We start from the raw sequence: 27378 nt of genomic DNA, 5'->3' as shown, positions 1-27378 counted from the left end.
AGGTGCTAGAAAAGCCTTTTGGTTCTGCGCTACTCGGGGCTGGTCTTTTATCAGGCGCCCGCCGCAGGATCGTTCTCTCTGCGTGCTTCTGCTTCAAGCCTTTGGCGACCGGCAATAACTATATATAAGAACCAGAAAAACACTTTCGATTCTTGGGTCAGGGACGTTCGCGGTAAGCGGAGGAGAAACCGAAAATTTTGGTCAAAGCGCGTGGAACACTTCTCATCGCGTTAGGCACTCCGATACGAAGTTCATTTACAGCACAACGATGTTGTGATTCAGGAAGCGCCGACTATGCGCTTACTAATTCAATAACTCGCGTTTGATTGTCACTTTTTTTCCAAGATTTATCGCCAAACAATTATAACTGCGCAAAACGTTGGATTTCCTGGTAAAATATGAAAAATTCTTTTCCGCAGACATCGCGAGAGATTACAGTCGAGTCATAGCGACACTCGATTGGTTCAACACATCTTCGAGCTTTGTTAAACCTTCTTATTAAAACAGCAGGATACAGGATACTCACAGTTCACAAATGAAACACGGAACAAACACATAGAAACGATTTTATTAGCATTTTGGTTACATCGACGCATCGACGTCAAAAAGAGTTACCTCTAAGCTGGTTATGGTTTTTTTTTTATTACACACATGAGAAAGAAATGTTCTTTCAACATCTTCGTATAATTCCTATGGGCGAATATAACACAGGTAATTTAGTATAATTCGTATAGATCGGATGGAACCGGTTGCACAGGTCACGCTCAGAGTGAATTCGTGGCCTTGAGCTCGGCCTCTATTAATTATAAGTACCGAGACACATTCGCGGAGAGTGAGTTATTATTATTCTTTTTTTCTGTTCCCAACGTTTTTATTTATATATTTTTTTGATCCTGCCATCAACTTGCGTACTTTGGACATTGCGGAGATTTATCCGGATTCACCTTCTACAGTCACATCAATTAAAACTCGTTTTGCAACCAGTCGTAATTTGCGCAATTGTTTATCTTGTTCTCAGCACGAGTGATCATTTTTTGTGTTCAATAATAATAAATCGCGGCTGGGGATGCACCGGAGGTACAATCTTTGGATGGACAGAGGACAGACAGCTGCACGATACGACGGTATACTCGACGTTTCCGTTTCACACACTATTTGCTATTTTTGCTGTGTGGCGTGTGCGCGACTGCAGCGCCAATGAAAAATGAACTATAACAGCGTCCTTAAACGCCGAAATCAGCCGAAATTGACCACTGCGTAGTGTTGACAGTGTCGTTGATTTAGCTCTCCCCACCACCATGACTTCGCACATAGCGATACCGTCGATTTCCACCATTTGTTTTGACTAATATCATATATCTTTATTTCTTACTGTTCTATAATATAATCTTGAATTCGATTTACTTTCGAGGCAAAAAAGTGCAGATATAGGCAAATGAGCCGGGTAATACTTTGTTTTTGACATGTCACTTTGTATTTTTGTTTTTCACATTTTCTTGAACGCGTGTTTTTTTTCAGTTTCTTGATATCGACAATTTTGGAAAATTTCCTAGTCGCAGAACAACGATCTGCTCCGTTATGATTAAAAAACAAAAAAAAATTGGTCAAGTTTTATTTCATTTTATTTTTTATATTTTCCAGATTATTTGTGCAATGAGCTATATATGAGAAACACTTCGGCTATAATGGTTCGTAAAAGCAAGGAGCGTAAAAGCATGTAGCAACCAGCAACCAGCAAAACAGTTTGTACTAAAGCTTTTTTGAGTAGCGGTTAACTCTGTAAGCTTCTCAAATTCATATTTATTTGAGTTATCATACGTCGATAGCGAACCTTTTTTTACCGATGAACGCGATTTATAATACGCGACGAGACAATCTATGAGTTGCATTTATTGGCGCTGTAGTCGCGGAGGTGCACCACTGCTGACAGTGCTGACCACTGCACACCAAAACAATACAATCACCACTGTTACACTGCACACCGACGCCGACGTAACTCGAAGAAGGAGGGACATATTGATTTTTTTTTTGTGTTGAAAATGTAAACGTGTGCGGGTGTGCGGGCTGCTGCGAGATGGCTAAAGTACCTCCTCGAGTATTTTAGAGGTGTGGTTGTGGTTTGTGATCGAAGTAGCACGAGCTCCCGACAGTGTGTTGTACTCGCCTGTACAAAATATACTATATATATATTCATATACATGTGTGCATATACGCTTGTATACACACGTAGGATATTAGTCGCCGCGGTAAACTGGTGGAAGATCGGCCGCGAATTTTTCGTACGACCAATTTAGCGTCCTCATAGACGATGAGAAGCTTGGAAGCAAAGCGAGATGCGGGCGTTCGTAGTTTGTGAACCAACGAGATCGTTTTAGAACCACGACGAATGGTAGTCGGTTGCAAACGAAAAAAAAAAAAGAGAAGGGAGACACTTAAAGCAACGATTAGTACGGAGTGTAATTCATTAAATCATGAAGCCTGTTCGTGTGTTTTTCCTATTCTTGTAATTAACCATCGCTAGGTTATGACCGTGTTCAAATTTTCGTTCTCGTTGCCAAGCGTACTCGTGTCCTCGAGGCTTCGAGACGCGACAAACTGTCAAGTCTCACCTATGTTACTTTCTACTGATCGTCACAATTAATTTCAATTACCAATTTCTAATACAATTACGACTTCGTTACGAATACATTCAAGCGTATTATAATACATTTTTGTAATAAAAGACGACTTGTCGCTTTTTCTACTCAACTTTCCACGTCCAACAATTCTATGGAAACGGAATTTTCGGTTTTTTCTTTTTCGGCGGGAAAATGCTTGAAGCTTGAACTGACAATCGAAATTTTCAAAGATACTATTTGTGTCGAGTTTGAGCGTGTATAGAAATATTCAAATGATGAGCAGCTGGACGGAAAGAATGCATCGCAGGGCTGCAACCCTGGGAAATGTAGTCACAAGCTGTGGTCATCCTTCCTCCGTTTCACCCTATCCGAGACGCTTGGAGAAGTTAGTTTAAAATTCTAATTCTAAATTTCGAATAACAAATTCCTATTTTTCTTATTAAAAGTCTGCCTATTGCATTAAAAATTGTGTTGTCAAAGGACATTTGAAAAAGTAACATTCAGTAATTACTTCTACAAAAAGTTTTCTCATTACTGTAAACTGAAACTCTGCATGATCGTTGTTCTTTGTTGAAATAAAGAATTTCATTCATTTGGGTAGTACGCGTCTATTCATATTTTAATAATTCCAATATTCATTTTGAATTTCAGAGTAAAATTTGGAGTTCCGCTTGACGAAGTATGCAAAAATGACATACCCGGCCCTTTATTAGTAAGTAAAATTCCATCACATTCGTTTCAATTCAACATTTTTCAAAAACAAATATAAAAACAATTGAAACTGTATAAATAAAGAGTTTTTAGTTTTCTAGAGTAAATGTTTACTTAGTTGATGATGAAGTTTTCTATATGAATAACTTATATTTTTCACTGTGACTAGAGATTCGTTACTTCCAATGTGCAGAAAAGTTAAAAAACTTTTCGAAAACTTCGAAATTTATTGTTTGAGCTTTATTTTCATCATTCTCTCTCTTCATCAGGAAAGTATCCAGCAGTGGAGAACGTTTTGTGAGAGTATTTGCAAGTCTTTTTGAACTTGGCAAATAATCACGTTTGTTTGAATATATTCTCTCAAGAGGAAAATAATTTTGTGCAAAAATACTTGAGAATAATAATTCTAATCGGTTTATTGATTTGTAATTTTTCTTGAGATCAATTATTTTCTTTGTGAATCTACAAAGGTTTATGGGAACCAATATGTGTATCTGTATTAAATAGGAAAATTTCTCTACAGGTTCTCATCCTCAAACTCAACAAAGAGGCTCCGATGAAAAAAGATGTATTCAGAGCACCTGGACATCAGGGAAATATGAAAAAACTAATTCACTTCCTTCAAACCGGTCGTTTAGTCAACATGGACAATTTTAGCGTTTATACAATAGCAAGTGTGCTTAAAAAATTTCTGCGGAAAATACCTGGTGGAGTTTTTGGAAGGGAAGGTGAACAACAACTCTTTACGGTCATCAGATTGGATAGCATGGAACAACAAAGGGACCAGATTCATAAGTACGTTTTTCCCATTACCATATTTATTCATCACATGAAATATACTACAAATAAAAGCTTCTCGAATTTTTCAAATGAAAATTCCGCAGCTTCGGGAACCTGAGAAAATAAAATTCAATAATTTCCAGCTACTTAGATATCAATGAATGAATCATTACATTTGTGTGACAACCAAAATCGTGATATGAAATAGTTTTATTTTCTATACACTTTGAGCCATTGTTCGACGAATTTTCTCCAAAATTGTGCTTCGAAACGGTATATGGCATAGCAGATGTTGCAATTCAAAAGTTTTCTAGGCATTATCTAGAGCAATTAGTCACTGACCATTTGGATCAATTAAGAGGCTCGAAAACTACGAGGCAATTCGAATACTATCAAATACAACATCGTCACATTAAAGGCATTAAGAATATTTAATTGGTTCCAAATTTGGTGGCGAGTTTTATTATAAGGAGAAGTAAAACTCATTAAGACGTCCGTTTATATTGGAGATGCATTTTTATGATACAAAAATTGTTGTTGACAATGGGCAAATACAATAGAACTATGAGCAATTGACTTGCTTTCTCCGACTAAATCGGGTTTAAAATATTCCTCCCGATAATCGATATTTATCACGAAAAAAAATGTTCTTGGTGTTAAAAAATATCTCATAATACGTTGAAATTTTTTTAACAGTTTAATCACCTCTCTACCAATTTACACGCAACGTTTACTGGTATTACTTTTCGGAACGTTCCGAGTTGTTGCTGTAAATAGCGAAAAAGCTCGGACAGGGATGTCGAGCGAAGCCCTCGGGGTGTCTGTGGCACCGTCATTTTTCCAAAGTTGCGTTAGCGATGGCAAAACGGCCAAGATGGAAGATGTATTGAGATTCAAGGTGATGATCGTTGGTCAACTAATTCTTTACGTAGTTAATAAAACGTATTTTAAGAATTCGATCTGTTTGATTCCTTTTCGTACGGCAGACGTACGAAATAGCTTATTTAAGAGGTGGAACTTGATCTGAAAAAAGTAAATTTCGATGAAATTAAGGGGATCGGGGATTTTTGAGACATGCAGTTCTTTTTATTTTATTTTTGAAAAGTTTAATGGTAACCAACTGCCAAAATGGCGGCACTCACACAGTAGGAAAAAATAGAAACATTTTAGTCCATATTGAATATTTAAAGTTTTTTATTCGCCTGCGTATTAATAAATTAATCACGAAAATGTTCAAATTCAAACATTGTGGTTTAATGCACGAACGTTTTGTTTTGTTTGTTTTGGTTTTTCGGTCTATTGATCGATATGCTACTACGTATGATCATTCGTTTTTCTCGAACTTTGTGTTTCGCTACTTTCGACGTCAGGCGGAGGTCTCAGTAAGTTTTCAATACTAACAAAAAATTGCGTTCGATGTATTTGTTATGATGGCTGCAACTTTAAGGAACTTTACTAACATTTTCTGTCTGATTACGTGTTCCTTACGCATATTCGAGAGTTTGGCATGCCGAAAAGTTTGCAACCTTCCAATTTGGTGAGGTAGACCACCCATTTTTCATATTCGTTTCCCTTCAAAATTATCGTTCCTCGTTCATCTCATCATCATTTCAAAAATTTTCGATAAGTCCGATAGAATTTCGGGCCATTGCATCTAAATCGCTTCTAACTTTTTTTTTTCATTTCATGAACGAATACTCATTATCCATGCATATAAAAACAAATCATAAAACATTTTCCACGCACTCGTTTGACGTCAATTCTGTGATGTTTTTTTTTTTTTTTTCGTATTATCGAAATTTTCATGGTTGCGATGCACCGAAAATTATTACATTTATTTTGCGAATAGCTAGCATAAAAATCTGTCTGTGACTGAAATGTTTTGCATGAAATATTGAATTGTCGATCTCTAAATTGGAAAAATCAGCATTATCATATGGCGATGGCAACTTGCATTGGTATGAAAAGTAATTTTGCTGTCCCCAACTATGGAAACTTTATCGAAATGGCTTTTTCTGTTTGCATAATGAATTGTGTGCGTGCGTGTAAGTTAAAATTATGGCACGCTATTTTTCGGAATATTTGAAAAATAAAGTAAATTGACCCGTAGACAGATCAATTTTTCATTCTGTTTGGATCAGCAGCTCGAAGGAATGTCTACAGCATGTGTAACTCAATATAGTCTCTTGCGTCTCTCCGATCACCCTTTCTCCTAGCTGAATGAGACGCTGTCTTCCAATTGCACGACATCTCTCCTCAATAACAGTTTCTTACGACGCGCAATCGTAATCTCAACACCCAATTAACTCATCAGTTGCACGGAATTTCGAGAGCCCTCTACATTCACGCGCTCATATATGCGAATGGAGCATTCCATGTGGAAGCGTCGTTTCAAAATTCTTACCATGTTTGATGGATGAAAAATTTTCGTATTCTTACTTCGAAATTATGAAAAAAAAATTACAATTTCTTCACACTGTACTCTATTATTCTATCGTCATTCGAACGGAGCTCCCAATATTAAGAAAAAAAATTGATATCATAAGGAAAAAATTCTATCAATCCAATATGGTTGGAGTTTTGCAATTGATTTGGATTTTGAATACCACCAATATAAACCCAAATGAATTTGTTGGTGAGGAGAGTTATACAGTCTCATAGCTAGAGTATTTCCTATAAGTACAATCGGTCGAATATGTGCGACACAAGACTCTCCATCGTCCAATTTCAATCGTATTATTGTTTTGTTCTCTGATTGCTATATCGATCGCATTCTTTGCAGGTGGCAACGAGAGTGATGAAATTCATGATCGACAACTTCGGCGTATCGAATTTATTCGGGCGGGAGAATTACGAATTCTACGCAAGAATCACAGGAAGAATATTGAAAGTTGAAGAAGATTGGATATTCAGCTTTCGTTATCCACCTGATACGCTCGTATCAAGTGAGTCAAAAGGGCTACGTAACCCTGTCGCAACTAATAATGTTACAATTTGTTGCGTCATCACGTCACGTTCTTCCGTAATTATATTTATGTATCGTTATAGGACAATTATCATTGGAGGCAGAAAAAACTTGGTTGCAGTACGAATGTGAAAGATGGGGCCTTAAATTTAATTTGGATTGTAAGTGATGACCTTCTATTTGACTTGTTAAAGGGCCAACAGGCCTCGGTCTAAAAGTAGTGGGAAGATAATTAAATATATTACAAGACTGCAGTTTCCATCGTTTGGATACAACACAAATTTTTATCTTCATTGGCAAAGCACAAGAACAGCTTTTCGGGGCTGATTGTGAGAATGGGGGAAATCATTTTTGGTTGCATTCCAACAATCTTCATTTCTATATATTAAATGAATCTGTTTCAATGTAGTATTCAAAATTGCATAAATAAGATGATTCAAAATGCATCGAGTTCCAATAAACAATTTATATTCATATTTATTTATGAAAGTCTGATTTTCACGGGAAAACTTTTTTCAGCCATTTCTCATCACGAAGAATCCCAATCTACACCAGCGTTGATACACGTTCCCGAAGCAATCGAACTTACTTCGTCTCTTGGCATGATACCGGAAAATACTTTACTAGAAAGTTATACAAGACTCTCCGTTAGTCTCGAAGAAAACGGATTGTTTCAGGTGAGAATACAAACCTAGCGGTTCATAATTCTATCGCTTAAAAACAATAAATTTGAAGAAAAAAAAACAAACTCAACACAGACCAATTATACAAAAGTTGGCAAATTTAATTCTCTTTTGTATATCGTATTCGTTCAGTTTAATGTGTCTACATCGTTCATCTATCGTTTTTTATTGCGATTGATTGAAAAATATAGTATTTTGTGCAGGCTTCAAGCCGTTCGTCGAGTAACGGGAGTTATCATTCTCGACACGCAGCAATGACGCTCGATGAATTAAGAGCGGTTAATCGATACGCCGAAAGCACCAAAAGTCTCAGCTATCTGCCGCAGGTAGGCTTGGGAGAGGCTTAAAATGCATTTTATTAACGATGAAACGCTTTCACGATATAACATCTACGACCTTCATCGCGTCACGTCAAATTACCGAAGATAACCTAGTTCATAATGAAATTTCTGATTATTGTTACTACTCCTTTTGCATCCCATGTTACATCGACGAAACTTTTTTTTTTCTTATTCCACGAGATCGAGAAAGCAGAAAGTGTCATTTGAACTGATTAATTAATTATTGATCGATTGTCACCAAATCCTACAGTTTATCGAAGCTCCTCCGGTTAGACGGCGATTGAATTTTGCTTCGGTGAAACGCATCGAAATTTTTTTATAAATTTAAGCATTTTTCGAATCATCACAGTTTTTTTGCCTGCTAAATTCGATTTTCAAATCTAGTCGATGTTGATGGCCCGAAAGTGCAAATATAATTCAAGAGCACTACGTGAATTTTACGACTACGTGAATTGTGATAGCTTGGATTGAAAGTAGATATAATTGAACTTTTTTTCGTAAACATTGCTCATAACTGCGAATGAACGATGATCCACAAGAGATAAGAAAAGATCTGCACTACTTGAGAATGTATCCGACTCTGGAAGGGAGAAAGAAAGTGAAAGAAAACAAAAATCATTATACTTGTAACTATTGTCATTGCATCAGCTAATGTGTGTTACCACGATTAATTTATTTGTCCATGACATTAATTTCCAAATATCAAATACACGTTCCAAGGTCACGCAAGAGAAATCACGAATTATACATTTTCCTCGTAACAGTGTTCATGTAGCCATTATCATCATTTGCCCTCATCATCGCTCATGTATTTACTTGTTTTTTTGTTCTCTCGTAAATGCGTTCAACACAGACCCGTGTTTACTCTTAAGAATTTGTTCGTTTCGTTCCCATTCCTCTGTCAAGTACTGAGCGACCTACGATAATAATTGGTACCAGAAAGGAAAGAACAATGAATCGTCACTTTGTATTTGAGAATGAAGCGCTGAAAGATAGGTTTCAAAGTAACGTGATCTGAAATATGACTGCTGCCATGTGAATTACGTCTGATTATTTATTTAAGTGTTACGTTCATTTTGTATAGTAACTATATATCAGTTATTTACGCATATAAATGATGAAATAAGTATAGCAATCGAACAATCCTGCATCCCTGAATATCCTTGAATATGACAACAATGATATTCAATAATTTAATATACAGCATTTTCTTTGCATTCACCTAGTTTCCATAGTTGTAGCTCGTAGATCCGTTTTTTCTTTGTTTTGTTCTTTTTGTAAAACATTGTACTTGAATTACATGGATGTAGTGATTATTACAACACATATCGATAGACTCGTTTTTTTTTGTTTTTCAATTTGCACATTTGTTTCTATTATCATCAAAATGTATATAATAAATTCACTCTGTGCACATATTTGCTTTTTATTTATACTCTTATCGTACTGAAGTTTGCAACGTTGAAAGCAATGAAATATTTATTTGCTCAAAAGTTTTATAATTCAATTATCTGATTTTTCTTTCTGGACCGTTGATTTTTGGATCCCAAAAAAAATGCACCATTCTTTGTTGTGAACAAAGGAGATTCCTTGCTTCGCAACCGTGCGAACTCTTCATTACTGTTTCTTTTCTTGGGTTTTGGTCTCATTCACTGTGTTTTAGTGATCCGCTAAAAAAATCTACTATTCGGAAACACAAAGCGGCAAATTCATTCTCGAATCGATTCATCTTCGGGTAATATTCGCGTGATTTTTTTATACTCAGGTTCACGAAAGACAAACCGCGCGAATGCGAACTCGTTCCGAGTGGTTCTTAACGCCCGTTGGCGAACGATTGGCCGGCACTGATAGCGATCCAACTGCTATGCATATTCTCAGAGGATCCAATCGTTCATCGTCCGGTAATATTGGTAAGTCAAATATTTGAAAGACTTTTCATTGAATTTACCAATTTCAGGTGATTCCAACAATTTTGAAATATTTAAAAACGTTTCATCGAAAAAACTTTGTGTTCCTTTGATTTATCAATTTTTCTTTTATAGCTGCTGGTTTGAGCGCGAGTGCCGAATCCGTAAAACGTCCGAGTCTTCGTCGAACTGCATCAAGAGAAAAAAGTCGCCTGCATCGAAGTTCATCGCGTCGCAACAAAGAAAACGGTGCGAAATGTCGTGCCAGTGATACCAGCAAAACACGATCACTCGAAACAGTGAAAATTAAACGAGTTTCTCTGGAACAACCGGGCGAAAAAATAATGAAAAATAGCAAAGAAGTTCTCAACGAAGAGGACAGGAAAGATTGCACAGTGGATACACAAACTGACTTGACGATAGGACCACAAGATTGTACGGAAATGGACGTACAAACAATTCACGTAACACTCACTTATAAACCAAGAATTTGAAGTAGACGGTAGAGTTTTCCGCACTCGAGAACTCTCCGATAAATTCCAAAAAGAAGGGTAATGTTTTTTTATTCAAGACAGCCACGGCTCCAAGGATGTTACACATGAAACAGCCCACAAAAAAAAATCATTTGCAATTCGATGAAAATTTTTTTAAAACTCTGTCATTTTTGAGACTATTTTGTTATTTCAACAGCCCGTATTCAGACTTGATACGAAAATGTTTACAAATATTCTGTACTACCACAGAAGTTGAAGGTTCCTGAAACATTGAACGAGTGCTTCAATAAATAGCGGTTCATAAGAAGCTCGGGAAGAAACGTGAATTTTGAAAGAATAATTTTTAATGAAGTTTCGATGCTAGCAAATTATTATCAAATTTGACGGTGTTATTATTAATGAAAATAAAGTTTTGTAACGACTCAAAAATCATTGAATTTTTGCGGGATTTTCGTCGAATTGAAAAAGAAAAATTTTTGGTTAAAATAAATGTTTCAAACTTCCTTAAAATCGAAGAGAAAAAGATTGCACGGTGATCCACTTCCGAGTGATCGCTCGTTAGCCAAACGTACAAATTTATTTAATTGTAGACGATAAACTAATACGAGGATTCACGGTGGAGCCTAGCTCGCGTTGTGAATTCTTATGAAAAAAAATCCACGCATTGTGCGAGAAAAACCACAAGAACTACTCCGACTTAAACTCCATCCGAATATCGCGATCCAAATTTCCGTCGACTTTCCTAAAGTCAGATTTATCGAAGATTGCTTGATTTTCTGGAACACAGATTCAGTCTGAACCGAAATAACCGGTCTGTCCATTCTGAATATAAAATATGAAATTTGAGCTTTGAAGGAAATAATGCAGGTTTTTACTTTTATTTATTTCAAAGAAATCAACCATAAAAATACATCGTGATTTTTTCCTTCAATTAAGTCTCAGTCGTTGTGAGTTCTTGTGGAAGTTCTAAGAAACTCGTTCTCCGCGTGTATCGAGCTCATTCCATTACAGACGAAAAAATTTTGAAATTTAAGATTTTTTTTACTCGAGTTTTTCTTCACTCGAAGGTGAAAATCCACTGTACCATTCCAAATGCATTTCGTATGAAAACCGAGAAAATCTACAACTCCTAGAATTATTCGCGGGGTATAATTGTAAGTATTCTTTTTTACACGTCTCTGAAAATGTAAAGATGACATAAGCGGAAGTGTTATACATTGTTTTAACGAAGTGAAATCGATAATTCGTAATTAGCTGTGAATGATAATGCATCAATTATTCGGAAGATACGAGATTCACGAATTTTTGAAATTTTTAAATTTTCTACGGATTATTCGATACCAACGCTCATAGTATTGTCACGTATGGTATTATAGAAGAGAGGAGAAGCGAACGTAGGAAAACCAGAATCTGAGACAAGAAAGAAAATGTTTTTTATATTGCGTTAAATATTTATTTTTATTTTTATTACCGTTATTCTTATTTTTTCGTAAGACATTTAATCGCCTAGATCGAATGCACAAGAATTTGAAAGAGGTGACGAACAAGTAGACACAAAATTAAAGGCAAATTTGTAGTTCTTCGTTATACAGTAACGATAATTTCTTAGATAATTGTAAATATTACATATGAAATTTATGGTTGATTTACCTTGTTTCTTCACACTTACACAATGTACAAATTGTGATTAACGGTCAAAATTTATTGCAATTTTGCTTTTCACATTGAAACTAACTGTATTATACTAGTAGTAATTTACACAGTTTCGTTGCGTAGTTTACTTTAAATTCATACATAATAATTGGAAAAATCGTAAATCTATAGGAATTTACTGTTTTGATAACTACAGAATGACTCTGTACGATGTAGCGATCGTAATAATTATATTTTAACTATTTCTTCCTTTTCGTTACAACTGAAGTGCCATTCTAAAGATTATTTCGATTCAATTTTTTTTGAAACTCTCGAGTTCTGCTACGTTACAAAAGTTTGAGCCCCCGTTTTTTCTTTATCATTGACTTCTGAACGTTCACGAAAAATTATTTTTGAGTTTTAGATCGTTAGAGCGTAGTAAAAAAAAAATTTTTTTTTTTCAAAATTATTCAATTGTATAATTTTCCATCCGTATAAATTGTTGTTTAAATTTTTGTCTTGAACCCCATTTTGTTTTTACGAAAAACAAATAATTGTACCTAGTTGGATTGACTTCCGAAAAATTTCTCATCAATTTTTGGCGACGAAATCGTCTTCCTTCAGAAAATTATTTCTGATTATAATTATTTCTGACTCAATTTCAATTCAATTAATATTTTGATCAGCGAATTTTGAAAAAGTGGTCAAATTTTTTATTACCGGAGTGGTTTGTTTTTATTAAAAATTAATTCCAACCAACCGGCGATTTGTAACTGATAAAAATCAATACTCCATTTCGAAAAATGTATTATTAAATAGCCGCACAAAAAAATTGGTGTTATATAAATGCTTGGATGATAATTGTTAATGGTATAAGTATGAAATGTCGGTTGCGTATGGATGAAAAAAAAACTAGCCATTGTATCGTTAAATTTCACCAACGATGCGTAATCATAACAGTAATTTCATACGGAGCTATTCAAACCATGCCCAGCTCGGGCAGTTCGAAATAAGTTTAAATCAAAAACGTACCGGTTGCTCAAGTCGTGTCGAAAAAACAGCAAATTCATACACAAATAATAATTATTTTTTTTTTCCATTTCCACTATGAAAATGCAAAGACACAAAACGTTTTATTTCTACTCGAAAACAAAAAAACAAAATACGAAAGAGAAAACTGTTTAAACAACACATGATTTTTCTCAACTTTACAAATTGTTTTAGTTACGTTCGTATCACAGTAATGGGTTTTTTCTGCTAAATTATCTATGTGACAAAAAATGTATTCCGGAGCAAATTGAAGTCGGTAACAGTTTAGTTAAAATTCAGCTCTTGATTGACATTTGCTACTTTTTGGACATGACAAACAAAACGACTATTATTCGGATTGTTTCAGTGGGAAGTGTAAAAATGAATAATCATTACCCTGGTTGATATTTTTGAATGAATCGCACATTTGACTTCATATTATTCAAAAGTATTTCAACAAACAATCTGAATGAAAGTCATCATTTCAACTGCCCTATTGTGGAACCGGCACGATTTGAAGTGAGAATCTCAAATTCGTCGTAGCAGTAATGACAGTTTTATTTTTATTGATCGTATTAGCTTGCACCAAAGATTCGTTGTAAATATATCTTAAGAAACGCACGAAACGAGTAGAAAAAAAAAACTCAAAAGAACACTGTAAAATGAAAATTCGTTTCTGACAAGAGACACAATCTCTTGGACAAATGTATTCGATTATTCATCATTTTTTTGTAGACTCGTTCCACCGTTACGAACGTATAGAGAAAAAAAAATCGCAAATTATGTATCACATACGTATATGTGATATTTTAGGGAGTATCGAAATGCTTCGCATATCACTAGGTTTTACGACTTGATTATTGTCGACTAAGTATAAGTATACGTACACGAACAGAATATACAACGTAAAAGAAAAAGGTAAAAAAAACCATTTGTCACCCTATTGAATCGATAATTGTATAATTCTTCCCCTCTTAATGTACCGAGTTACCCGAAGGGAGTGTGAAATCCTCGATTTTGTCAATTCAAACTTGTTTCTCACCGATGCTCTGTGATGCTAACGAAATTCTAACGTTTCTATAAATTTTCACAATTGTATATAAAAGCTAGATTACTCTTGTAACGAGCTCTCGAAAGGTTTTAGTTCGACTAGTTTTAAATTAAATTATTAAAAAGAACGAGAACGAAGAGTAGCAGGAAAGGAGATAAAAAAACAGAGAAAATATGCCAAATATCGGTTAAGCGAGAGTATTGAACTAATTAATGATTTATACTTGATACGCGTAGAATCGTTGACGTTTTTAATATAAAAACACTAATTTAGTGAACATTTTTGACAAATCGATTGTAATACGTTTTGTAAGATAGGTTGGCCCTGTTTTTAGGATTGTGCCAGGACCATACATGGTATAAATATGCCGGATGCTGGTATGCCCGCCAAGAAAATATTGTATTTAAATTTTATCGTACGATATTGAATCCAAAACATTCATTTACTTCTTTTTATTATTATGCATCGTTCGATGTCGTGTGACACTGCGATGACTTTATTCTCCTTTCATTACTTACTTCATCTTCCAAGCGGAGAACAATGCGAAATGAAAAAAAAAAAAAGAAGAAAAAAAAACAAAAAAAACGACAATAGGAGTATTATTCATACTCGTTATTCGCATTCACACAAACTCACTACTTCAGTATCAGAGATAATATAAAATGTAAACAAATACCAATGTTGCAGAAACGCTTGAAAATATATACGTATATATTCGCAGGACTTTAAAGGCCAATCAAGCGTTGCAAATAAAAGCAAAAGCTTTGATCTCGAGATCATGATACGAGCTTAAAAGAGGACCTGTGGTCCAAAAAAAATATCCGTGTACACGAATATGTATGGTTTCGGAATTCGCATCATTGAAAGGAGTGAAAAAATCACAACTATCAGTTTCATCATTTTTTTTACTTCTTTTTAATGCAGATATGGATCGGAAATTCGCGAACAAATCTTACCAATTTCCATGGCATGCAAATGCTGAACAATTTCGAAATTTTTTGTTTTAACAAAGATTGAAAATAAAAAAAAATTTAGTCAAGTTTCAATGATGCGCACTTCAAAATCGTTAATATATATTTACGCCAAAGTTTCCGAACAGTCAGTTAATGGATGTGCGTCGATTTGGTACTCCTATATATGCCAGAACGAATCGAATTATCGAAATGTATTTATATTAATATATTATTTAATAATAATTTAATCAATTATATTAACACACTGAATATTAGTACACGCGTACGTAATACACGTAGTTATCGAAACCGAAATGCATTTAATCGTAATCAACGTTTGCGGCAGGTCCATGAAAATTCGATACTATGTTAATGTACAATTCTTTTATTTTGTTGAAAACTATCATCTGAGCCAAATTGAAATACGGAACACGGAGAAAGAGAGAATTTGCTAGGGATATTGGAAATCTGCCATTGATTGAAAAATTTTAGTTGAATATTTATCAAAAAATTAATTTTCTTCAATTAATTTTGAAAAATATGGCATGAAAATTTCTCGTTGAATCTTTAAAAAACCAAAACTGTTAACAACACTTACATTACGAAGTAAGCAAATAATCGCAAAGCTTATTCCTGTAACAAAGTTTCTCAAATTGTTTGAAAAAAATTTGATTGACGAAATTTATATTTTTTATATTTCACATAACTATGAGGGCCTGGTAAAAAAAAATCGTTAATGACAGTACGTTCAATTGCTCACGATGCTTGCAAAAATAATTATTCACACTGAATGCAGTAAATCTATAAATTTTGAAAAGAAAAAAAAAGTAAAATTCTCAATAGATCTATTAATTCAATAATCTGTATTGATTTGATCGATATTGATCGATCGAAGCATTATTTTGATTTGTAAACATTTTCACATATATTTGTAATGCACAATTCAAGATGCCAAAAACCTTTTTATTAAATTTTTCACAGTACGATAGCTTGATGTATCTTACTATTTGTTCATTTCGTTTTTGATTGAAAAATAGTTGCATTAATAATAAATCAGAAAAATTATAATTCAAGTTAAAATTATATTTATTTACACAACTGTGGCAATTTGGCTTGCTTCATCGTAATTCTATAAACCATTGGTGTTTATCGATATTCGAAGGTTTGAAGTTTCAAGAAATGTGCATAGAACTAACGGAGTCTGTGCGCTAGTTTTTTTTTCCATTTCTCATGAAATATTTGTGAAGGATGATAACATAAACACAATAAAATTTGAACAGCATATCTCTGCGTGATGTTTTATAAAAAATTTATTCAAGACATTATTTATAAACTGAAAAAAACAGGAAAAAAGTCTATCGAGATATGTCCTACGAAATGTAAAAGCTGAGCGATTGAGGGGCTGTTATTTGAAATTATAACATAATTTAATAATAAACGTGATGTCAGAATGTTCGATGTTCAAACAAACTAAAAAGATAAATAACGATTGATAATATTAATATATTGATTGATAATTAACATAAATGAAAGTCCACATGCGCCATTGTCCCTAATTCAGTATTTAACTGTGTCCATGAATCGCAATCATACTTTCATTCAAATTCTCAATCGGTGATTTGTCTTTTTACCGAGGCAAACTTTCTGATATTAAGGAAAAACTTCAATAAACGAAAACAAAAACATTCATTCCTCGTACAACGCAGAATTTTATGATAAATGATATGGGAAAAAAAAATATTAATATGATGAGTTTATATTGTCGAACTAATGAAAACGACGATCATCATTATTAAACAAAATTACAAGTCTGCATTTGCACTACGATTTTTTTATTGCAAGAAGCATTGAAGATAAAAATGTGTAGTGCGACGAGAGCCACGAAAAAAAATCACATGTTTCGACGTGTTTTGGAAACAAAACTATATTATACATGAAAATAAAAGACTTATCTACACCATTTCTTGATCTTTTTGAAAAATTCCTTTCCCTATAAATCTTGACTTTTTTGTTCTTTTCATCTGCATATAGGTTAACGTTCGGATAATATAGTCAGGACGTTCCCGTATCACACCACGATAGGATGATTATAAATTCAGAATTATATTTTAACTCTTATGGACGTTTCTAATCATTATCAAAACGACATAATAACCGAAAAGCTCGTTGTCATTTTACCTATTTTTTTTCCATAAAAACTTCGTCCGCCGCAGCCGAGCATTATTTGTTTAAAAATTAAAATTTCGCGCGCTCATATACGTCAAGTGATCGTAGCTGGCGCATGCGCGCGCCTTCATGCTATGCTGCGGCGCTCTTACGAAGTTTTACGCCCACACTCGGAACCCGTGCTCGGAACTCGGACTAGCGTTTCGCCTGCCTTCCCTTCTCCCCTCCTGGCGGTGCGTCTGCATGTCTATGTCTGCAACTTTAGTACGTTTGAGCATGGCACGGAGTGTTGACTCCTGGTCAGTCGGCACGTTAGATTAGAGTAGCAAGCCAGCGAGCGCGTGGGTTTTTCTCTTGTTTTTAGCTATTGTTGTTGGTCTATAGGTTTTATTTATCCTACAGCATGCGTTAGTTTCCGAAATTTCTGATAAACGTCGAGTTTGAATAATATTCCTTAGGACGTGTTTTAACGACAGTGAGCTGAAAAAAATATATAAGATTTGTGATAATATACAGTGGAGTGAACAGTGAACTAACGAGACAGAGATCGTGTTTTTTTATTTTCTTTTGGAAACGAAATGTGCGGGTCGAACGAATTCCCCTGCAGTCCTTAGGATGGCATTTGGGAAATTCCTAAGTTTCTTCGCTGCTTGCATCTTATGCAGTATCGCAGCCGGCTATGGTGAGTTTTTTGCTCTTTCTTTTAACCTTCCTCTGCTTCACAAATATAATTTAAAATTTTCATGGGAAAACTGAAATATCGTCGAATTATAATCATTTGGTCAGTCGCACGGAAAATGAAAAAATTTGGCGAAAGAACACATTTCACATGGTTTTTCCTCATTGCGCGGAGAAACAAACACGTTCTCTCTCTCTCTCTCTTTTCCCCTCTGTTTTTCTTTCGTTGTTAACAACTGTGAAATACTTGACATTGTCAATTTTCGACGAAGACTTGGAGAATTTTTGTTTATAACTTTTTATTGTAATTACTGGAGGGTCAATAGTGAACACATCAACGCGCATTGTTTACGGTGCTTCAACAAAGGGACAGCGATCAAGTTGTTTTATTCAAAGTTGTAAAAAAGTGCAAACATACAAACGTCATAATAACGATGGATATTTTCGTGTTATTTTTATGTACAAAGTGGCCGTGCGGATTCTATTCACAGACCATTGTGTACATTCGTACAGCTGAGGCTTTTCAAATTGTTTATATGCATATGAGCCGAAACCCGGAGATCCCCGACACGCATACCTGAACTGAGATTTTATGAAATTCCTGAAAAGTTTAATTCAACGTTACTTTATGACTTTTTGAGCTCCTTTTCAATTGAATTTCTAACGTGTACTTGAATTCCCAGCCAACGTTTGTTTTTCGTTGCTAATTTTTCAATTTGCAATACGAGAAAAATTGTTTTCAATACGAGAAAAATTGTTTTTTACTTTTCCATAATAAAAAATTCTGCAATTATCTCCACTTTAAGAAATCGCCTTAAGGGAACGACTTTGAATAAAGTTTCATCCACAAAATTACTTGGCCTAAACCAGGGAATTCTTTATTAATAGACTTGGAAAAAGATACAACACATGAACGAAAAGAAGAAAATAAGAGGCTAAAAAAGTGCATACATATATATATTTATTTTTGTGTATACAAGCTCCGCAAAGGTCAATGCTGCAAAATATTTGTGAAATAAAAAAAAAAGAAAGTGCATTTTGAGTACATTCGTTCCTTCAGTAAATTTTGAAGATCTTTATGGGTACGAGAAGAAATAAAAAGGAAAAAAAAAGAATCGAGATAGAGAGAGAGAGAGAGAGAGAGAGAGAGAAGGAAAGTATATGTAAAAGAAGACGAGGCAGAGGGGTGCAGACCGGACTCGAACCAAACCTCAGGAATGTAGGCCCTCTCCTTTCTTCTTCGTTTCTTCATCGTCTCCTTTCTTTTTCCCCTCCCAGCATCCTCCCTGCTTATACCTGACCACCCTCTCGCCACTATTTCTCTCTCTCTCTCTCTCATGCATGTATATGGGATTTTCTACGACAATTCTTCCATCGTTATAAATCATCAATTTGTTCAAGGATTAATTTCAAAATATCTTTACTGAGAATGCAATTTTGTTGTAATATTCAAGTATTTCGTTGCACGAATTCAACCAACTTTTTTATTGCTCAGGCAACAAAATTTCGAATATTACAATGAAATTTCATTATACTAAAATGAAACTTGATTCAAGGGATAAAATATTTCGAGATTTTATAAAAATGTTTTCAGTCTCATCGACTGATATTATTCATGTTTGCAGCGTTGAATTTCCAACGAAGCTATGAGTTGAAAATTAAATGTGGTAAAAAATCAATTGACATGATCGACAAAAATAGAGTGCTCCGGAGACCCATGAGCACCATAAAACATGGAGTTGATTGAAAAATTGATCGTCTGTATCATTTATTTTGTACAATTCATTTATAAATTACTTTCGAATGTAAAAATTCATGTTTTCGGGCCAGGAATAAACCAACGAGAAAAAATAATTAACGCCCATTCGTAGTTGCTTCTTAAATCAGATTTTTCGACCAAATATTCCATGGTTTTGTGCTTAAATCGCAAGGAACCCAAAATTTCTAGTCAATCTAATTGTTCAACGTAAATGAAGCATCAGGAACGCAATTGACACGCCCGAATTCATTAGATTTCAACGAGGTTTCAACCTAGTCCTATAAAAAAAAGAACAAATTTCGAAAAAAGGCTGAAAATTGGGTTAGAACAGCCCATACGAAACTCTTCGTCCTTCAGCGTTGCAATACACAACCCAGAGGGACAGTATACCGATATATCCGACTCCTAACAAGATACAATATAAATAATGTTATAGCCAGGTGCATGCACGCTCGAGACCGACGAGGCCTCGACAATTCGATAGGGGAAAAGGCCGAACAAGAGGAATGAGGAAAAATGGGGGAGGGGCGGAGGAACACGAGGGAGGAGTTATTGTAAAGGCACAGGTTTAAAAGTTGCGTGACCGAAAGGTGGCAAACAACACGAAACATTTGCACGAGTTCTATCCGCGACCCCTGCATGACACAGAGCTTTATCGCGAAGTTCTTCATTGATTCTAACTCAAATTTCGGTGGAAAAAAAAACCAAAATCAGTGAAATCTCAACTCATTAGAAATCTGAGCTCAAGTCGCTATTAAACTCGCGGACATGATCCAAATAAACTCCAGAGTCTACTAAACTAATAAATGATTATTTATTTACCTGTTCGCGTGTTCAGATCTCACTCAATTGAAGCAGAAATTTAATTTAAAAACAGCAGATCTTCTCTCCCACATTTAGGGTATAAATTCCAAGTTAAATTTAATTGCTCCAAATACTTTTTTAGTTGAAATCATATGTAAAATGTATTCAGTGAAATTCATTCCTGGCGTTTCTCCCCCTCTCTCGCTCACCGGGGCGAGGGGCGGGGGGCACCGAGGTACTCGAGCCGAGTAAAGCATCATTAGACACGCGTTCGTTAAGCTCGACACTCGAATTACACAGGTCTCGTTAAAATTACCGGTCAACGACGCGTCCCCTTGCGAAGCGCTCATTTCTGCGTTGATCCATTCAATTAAATACATGACATTTATACTAATACAGACTCTTCCGCATTCACGTTCAACGTGCTACGCATCAACGTGAAAGTCCCCTGCTGCTGCGTGCGTGTTGTATAGAACTTTGTATGCAGATATGAAAATGCGATTCATACATTTCTGATTTACTTGTTTACGTTATACTTCTGCTATCTCTACCTTGTTTGGAAAACTTTGAGAGTTATAATGCACGACGCTGAAGTTTCCGACGTTGGAGTCCAACGAAATGAACGAAAAAAAACGTTTGTAATTCATCAATTTTTTATTTCACGAATCGTTAGTGCAGCTTGAATAACTACGAATCGCAAATTTGGCAGGGAACAAAATAGGAGAATTACTGGAATTATTGGAGAGTTTTTTTCGTTCATTTCGTTGGACTCCAACGTTGGAAACTTCAGCGTCATTATAATGCCTGGTTTTGAGCCCTCGAAACCCTCGAAGCATTCGAATTTTTATAATGTCTCTGAAATGATTTAAAAAAACCCTCTAATAATTTCAGTAATTTTCCAATTTCGTTTCCTGACGAATTTGCAATTTGTGCTTTTTCAAGCTGCACCGATACTTCGTGAAATAAAAAATTGGTGAATTACGAATGTTTCTTTCCTCCATTTCGTTGGACTCCAACGAAATGCAAACTTCAGCGGCCGGGTCAATTTTTCTTCGCAGTAAAAAAAAGTACAGCTGAGGTATAGGGGCGAGCGGGGCAAAACGGGATACTTAAGGAAATATTGAATTTTTCAGAAGTTTAAAAAGCTCCGTCTATTTTTTACTCTCAAAAACCAAGAAATGTAGTAAAAATTTTTTCAAATTAAAAAAAAAAATTTTTCAGGGCCAATTTTCCTCAAAAATTTTTGTGAAATTTTTTTTTACTATAATTTTCATTCATCCACCTTGGGTGTGTTATTATTTTATAAAAGTTTGTATTCTTCGTTCACCGAATCATGGATTCAGTGTTAAAGTTGTGCACAAAATTTGTGTGCAGGTGTGATCACAGATGATGGTCCACATGGGAGAGTACAGCCACTCGAGGCAAAGTGGATTTGTCTAAAATTTTGAATTTTGGGGCAAAGAAGATTTGCCAAAAGTAGAAGATGATATAAGTTTTCGAAAACTTTTTCAAACTCAGGATGTGTCTTTAAGGTTACTGAGACGTTTGTTTCATTCGAATGTACGGTAAAATCGAATATTATGAAATCAATCTGAATTTTATGAAAAAAAATTGGGCAAAGTGGACACAACATTTTTATTTATTTTATTTTATTTTATTTTTTTTTTTCAAAAAGTTCACTTCGCCCTATTTTTTTCTAATCATTTCAAATTTCATTCAATTTCACCGTACATTCGAGACATCTAATCAGAATCGTCACTAGAGCATTTTTTTCGAAGGGAAAGTCCACTTTGCTCCATAATTTTTTTTTTTGACAGAATATGAAAAATTACTGTGAAAAATCAATTTTTGAACACAGTAGTAGTCGACAGCGCATATGTAAACCGACACATAGCATAATTGCTTATGGTATTCGCTTTGCCCAAGGTCCCCCATATCGATATAGGGGATCACAGAATTAAAGAATTTAAAAAAAATATGATATTTTGGAAAAAATATATTTTTTGTTCATTTTCGGACAAATATAAAAGTTGAGAAAAAAAGTCAAAAACATTTCCCGAATTTTTCGGGTATCCCATTTTGCCCCGCTCTCCCCTATTAAAATCCACAACTTCTCGAATCGCATTGCTGAAATTTGGAAAAATCATTTATTATGTATAGGCAGAAGAGAAAACTCATTTGTCGTATTCTGCTATAATAACTGATCTGGTATTTTCCGGACCGAAAATCAACATCTTTATAACTATTAGAAAATAAAAAATCCGCAGCAATTTTGAGAATGAAAAGACAAAAAAGCGTTTATTTCGGTGTTTCGGCATTAAGGTCGATCCCCTGCGACAGCCCCAATCAAAAGTTATGTACCGTCTGCATATTAAAAGGGTTGACAATTCGTTCGGATCGCAATCAATAACTTTGTAAAGAGCCTATATACGTACTCGGTGCCAGCAGATATAGTACAAATATCATTTGCTTTCGTAAAATTTATTCTAAAAGTATTTTTGATCTGACATCGCGAGTAAATTTTTTGACGGAACTATCCGCTACGCTTCGACACACAGAAAAGGTTGCCTATACAGACGACATTCGCTTGTTCGCTTGCAAAATATATCGTATGCAGCCTAAATCTTCGTACTTCTCGATACTATATCTGTCAAACTAGATGGTCAATGACCTTGATTTTTTTTCACAATATCTGTGATATCCTGCTCTAGATCCTCCTCGTTTTTTATAAACTTCCTAATTTTAGTACTCCAGTAGAATTAATAATGTGCTGTTTGCCTATGCATGGTCCATATGTTACGTGTTAATTGAGTCAATTTCAATTACATATATATGACGCTGAAGTTTTCAACGTTGGAGTCCAACGAAATGATCGAAAAAAACTCTCCAATAATTCCAGTAATTCTCCTATTTTGTTCCCTGCGATTCGTAGTTTTTCAAGCTGCACCAACGATTCGTGAAATAAAAAATTGGTGAATTGCAAATTTCGTTCATTTCGTTGGACTCCAACGTTGGAAACTTTAGCGTCGTACATATAATTATCTCGGGTTCGGGATGGTGAAACTTGTTAAAATTTTATAGAGGTGTTGTTCATATGTTAAACAATACGTATGCCAAATTTAAATAATTTCCTAATTTAACTGTCTCGTGGAGGAACCACCTTAAGTTTTCCTAATTTGCAAACGGGTCGAAAAAAATGTTCATCTTTTCGAACGAATGTATCGGCGGGATGGAGAAACGAAGGGATGTAGGGATGTGTGGGGCATTCTTGTACCTCTTATCGTTCCACCATTTCCAGGAGACTGCACAATACCGACCCTTGTGTGTAAGTTTTTCGAAGCAGCGAGGGGGCGTTCTCGCGGTGGTTTCGGCCGAGACAATCCGGAGGCTTATCCTTCTGAGGCAAGCAGAATAAAATGATTCGCCCTGATCGTCTTATCTCCCAGTCTCGACTCTCCATTGTGCCCCTTCCTTTCCTCGAATGGCATTTTTAACTCCCGAGAGAAGAAAATTGTCGGATATTAATTCCGAGTTCCTTTGTGGCATCGAATTTATAAAACTCCACTGCATTATACTCGCTCTAAGACGATAGTATACACGATCCGACGTTAACGTCTTCAGAATTCATGAAACTTCCTTAAAAACGCGAAATTTAAACTGATGCTGTTCATAAAACCCACGGGACCTTGCTGACAGCAGTTTTCGGAAGTTGATTAAAAATTTATTGGCCAACGGCACAATGACGTTGAAGTTCGTAACGTTGGAGTCCAACGAAATGATGTAAAAAAAAACTCTCCAATAATTCCAATAATTCTCCAATTTCGGCTCTGTCGAATTTGCAATTCGTAATTCTTCAACCTACACCGATGCTTCGTGAAATAAAAAATTACTAAATTACAAATGTTTTTTTCGTTCATTTCGTTGGACTCCAACGTTGCAAACTTCAGCGTCGTAACGACACATTTATTTTTTCATTTTTTATACGGAGTCAACTTTTCTGACTGGGATGAGAAAATTCTCAGCATTCATTTCAATAGGTTATTATTTATGTTCATACATTTTGTAATCAAATACATTAAATTCCTCATCATTTGATCTCAAACACCTCGACAATACGCATACATTCTATGGGCGTTCTACCTACCGTGGGAAGAGGCTGAAGAAACAAAACAGTGATACGTCCGTTATTATATTAATTCCGAGCAGAAGACTGCTCGATTCCTATTATCTTATCTCTCGTTTATCGAAATAATACGCCGCACAAACAAAGCCTTGTATTGCAAGCGACACGCAACAGTTCTGTCTATTTGTTGAGTGTGATATAGTATGTTGTTATTTCTAATTGCAGGAAGATTCAATTAATTATTTAAGGAAGATCACGGGAATCTAGCGAAGAAAAATCATAGCGAATCATCATAGAGAAAAAAAAATTTTTCGTAATGGAAAAAAGAATTGAAAGCGAAAAGATTCCACTTTGAAATTTTCAGAGAACTTGTAGAAAATGTCAAAGTTTCGGTAACTACTCGGTAAACATATTATGACTGGTTATTTTTTTTTAGGTCATAAAGAAGTCATGAAAAAATTTACAAGCCGGTTGCAACTGGTGCCGTGATACTAAATAATTATCACAGTTTCTTATAGAGAAAAGAAAAGAAAATTAAAAATGGCGATCATCCCAAAATTTTAGTTTTTATCTAAATTCTGAAAAATAAATGTTGAAGATAGATTTGTATGATCTTTTGATATTTTTTTCTGAAAAATACATTCGAAAACAAGACTTGAAAGAAAAAGATATCACAATAAGTCAATTTTTCAAAGCGTTTTGTCACTTTAAACAGAAATTACGTCATCTTTTTTTTTAATTCATGACTATTTTTAGGTCGGGAAAAAAAATTTGAAAAAATTATGAAAAATTTCTTTAGTATAGGAGAAAAAGATAGAAAAGTTTCCGCCAAATCGAAAGTGGTCGATTTGGCCTGGAATGTCTCTTTTAGATATCAATGATGTCTTGAGAAAGCCTCGTTACCGGTGAAAATGACTTGAGAATGGAAAAAGAAAAACACTTATTTGAGGTTAACGAGTAATAACGACATAAACAGCGGAAAGTTTGACAACACCAACACTGAGCCAGCTGGTAGAAATAGAAAATGGCTGTTGTCACATTTTGCTTGACGATTTTACTGCGAAAGTATTTTAACCGCTATCATTGTATTAAAAATTGATCAATCTCAACAAATAAGTTACACACAATTTTAATATTTATTCGCGAGAATTCATTTTAATCGTTTCTTTGATCATCAAAAGAACAAAAAAGTTCAGTTGCTTTTTTGAATCACAAGTAAGACATGATCTTCCTTAAGGATATGTAGTACAGGCGATACAATGTTGCCATGCTAAACCATGCTAAAAACATAAAATATTTCAAATTGATCAGAATTTTATAAAATTTGATAAATATATTTTTTAGTACCAAATTTGACAATACAATTTTTTAAAGATTTTTCTCCTGTATAGTTATCGAGTAATTGATCACTAAAGTTCACGTGTATAAGCATAGCGTTTCCATATATATAGGAGACATTCCATACGAAACCGACCAATCCGTGACCCCGACCATTTTTGATTTACTGAAAATTTTCTATTATTTTGTACCTACTGAAAGAAGTCGTTCCTAATTTTTTAAGATTTTTTCCCCAACTCATCTGATCACAATATCTTTTTCAAAATTTCGTACAATTTTTTTGTGAACGCCCATAACTTCTTCAATAACAGAGATATCGAAATAGAATAGTAGGTCATTTTTTTGGTCTTAAGTCGTAGTTTTATGAAAAAAATACAAAAAAAAATAACAAAATGAATTTTTATACTTTTCTTTTAGTTTTTAACCAAAAATATATTTTTTTTTCAAACTTGGACCGTTTTGATTTTATTCAAAAAATTCATCACGTTTTAATAGACCTTTTTACACGTGCGGAAAAAATTTTAGCTTTGTGATATTCATAACTTGTTACTTTTTTTTTCTATTTTCTACCACGTGTCAAGCGAAAAAGCGTGTTTCCTCCTTGAATGGACAACGCAAGTAATAGAGAAGAGACAAATTTAGCACTCATTTGCCTAGCATGCAATACAGTAGTTACCTTAATAAAAAAAACTCTCCAATAATTCCATTAATTCTCCTATTTTGTTCCCTGCCAAATTTCCGATTCGTAGTTTTTCAAGCTGCACCAATGATTCGTGAAATAAATAATTAGTGAATTACAAACGTTTTTTTTCGTTCATTTCGTTGGACTCCAACGTTGGAAACTTCAGCGTCGTACACTAATAGATTTTAGAGAGTTAACGGATCTAATAAAAACGGTGATGAGAAACTCGATGTTTCGTACGAGGCTCAAACCCATTTACAAAATCCGTTGAGTCAATCAAGTATATTGACTCGTCATCGAATGAATTCAAAGTTCTTATATTCACGCGCACACAGCTCCAATGATGTTCGATGAAATAAAAGTAACACGAATTTGCGCACTGAAAGGCCCGCGCGGTCAGTGAAAAAGGGTGGTGCGAGCGCGAAAGGAAGTAACGCACACCCCGTTTTTGCTCAATTCTTAGAGACGCCTTATGAACTATAAAATAGGCTCAGTGACGTGTCTACAAGCATTTATAATAGCCAACACTCGTGGATATATGCGGATGGAGAAATTCACGTGAATAGTATGCGAAGGTGAACGCCCCTCGTGCATTACACCGGCTCGTGAACACGCCGATTTCTCACCCCGTTTCAACACCCACCGCACAATGCGGGACTCATAA

General features: G+C 34.9%; 2 protein-coding genes across 5 annotated transcripts in view; both read left to right on the top strand.

Moving 5' to 3' along the window:
* Positions 1 to 1073: 1073 nt before the first annotated feature.
* RhoGAP71E (Rho GTPase activating protein at 71E) lies at positions 1074 to 17124 on the top strand. 4 transcript variants are annotated; one of them, XM_043411319.1, is made up of 12 exons: positions 1074 to 1444; positions 1642 to 3003; positions 3270 to 3330; positions 3853 to 4124; positions 4806 to 5007; positions 5480 to 5491; positions 6892 to 7054; positions 7158 to 7235; positions 7594 to 7751; positions 7949 to 8083; positions 9864 to 10008; positions 10141 to 17124. In XM_043411319.1, exons 2-12 carry the CDS (start codon positions 2891 to 2893, stop codon positions 10497 to 10499), a joined length of 1698 nt encoding a protein of 565 aa, XP_043267254.1. In that variant the 5' UTR covers positions 1074 to 1444; positions 1642 to 2890; the 3' UTR covers positions 10500 to 17124. The 4 variants fall into 4 exon arrangements, with proteins under 4 accessions (XP_043267254.1, XP_043267256.1, XP_043267255.1 ...); XM_043411321.1 differs by having other exon boundaries at positions 1077 to 1444; positions 7961 to 8083; XM_043411320.1 differs by lacking the exon at positions 5480 to 5491 and having other exon boundaries at positions 1077 to 1444.
* Positions 17125 to 17610: 486 nt separating this feature from the next.
* The window catches only part of arr (low-density lipoprotein receptor-related protein 6), a 34812-nt gene continuing 25044 nt past the window's right edge, over positions 17611 to 27378 (top strand). The window contains exon 1 of the mRNA XM_043413016.1: positions 17611 to 18012. Within this exon, the coding sequence (XP_043268951.1) occupies positions 17946 to 18012 (67 nt within the window). The 5' untranslated portion in view covers positions 17611 to 17945. The remainder of the gene's footprint in view (positions 18013 to 27378) is intronic.

The sequence above is a fragment of the Venturia canescens genome, chromosome 2 (genome assembly GCF_019457755.1).
Source record: "Venturia canescens isolate UGA chromosome 2, ASM1945775v1, whole genome shotgun sequence".
Classification (NCBI taxonomy): Eukaryota; Metazoa; Arthropoda; class Insecta; order Hymenoptera; family Ichneumonidae; genus Venturia; species Venturia canescens.
Note: the sequence above shows the minus strand (reverse complement) of the source record. Positions and strands in the feature narration are given on the sequence as shown.

Bases quoted from the DNA above. Each gene is read 5' to 3' on its own strand.
- RhoGAP71E (XM_043411319.1), top strand. From the start codon at position 2,891: ATGATGAGCAGCTGGACGGAAAGAATGCATCGCAGGGCTGCAACCCTG. The intron at 4,125-4,805 runs GTACGTTTTTCC...TTTTTTTAACAG, and splicing joins CAAAGGGACCAGATTCATAA to TTTAATCACCTCTCTACCAA. The intron at 7,236-7,593 runs GTAAGTGATGAC...AACTTTTTTCAG, and splicing joins CCTTAAATTTAATTTGGATT to CCATTTCTCATCACGAAGAA.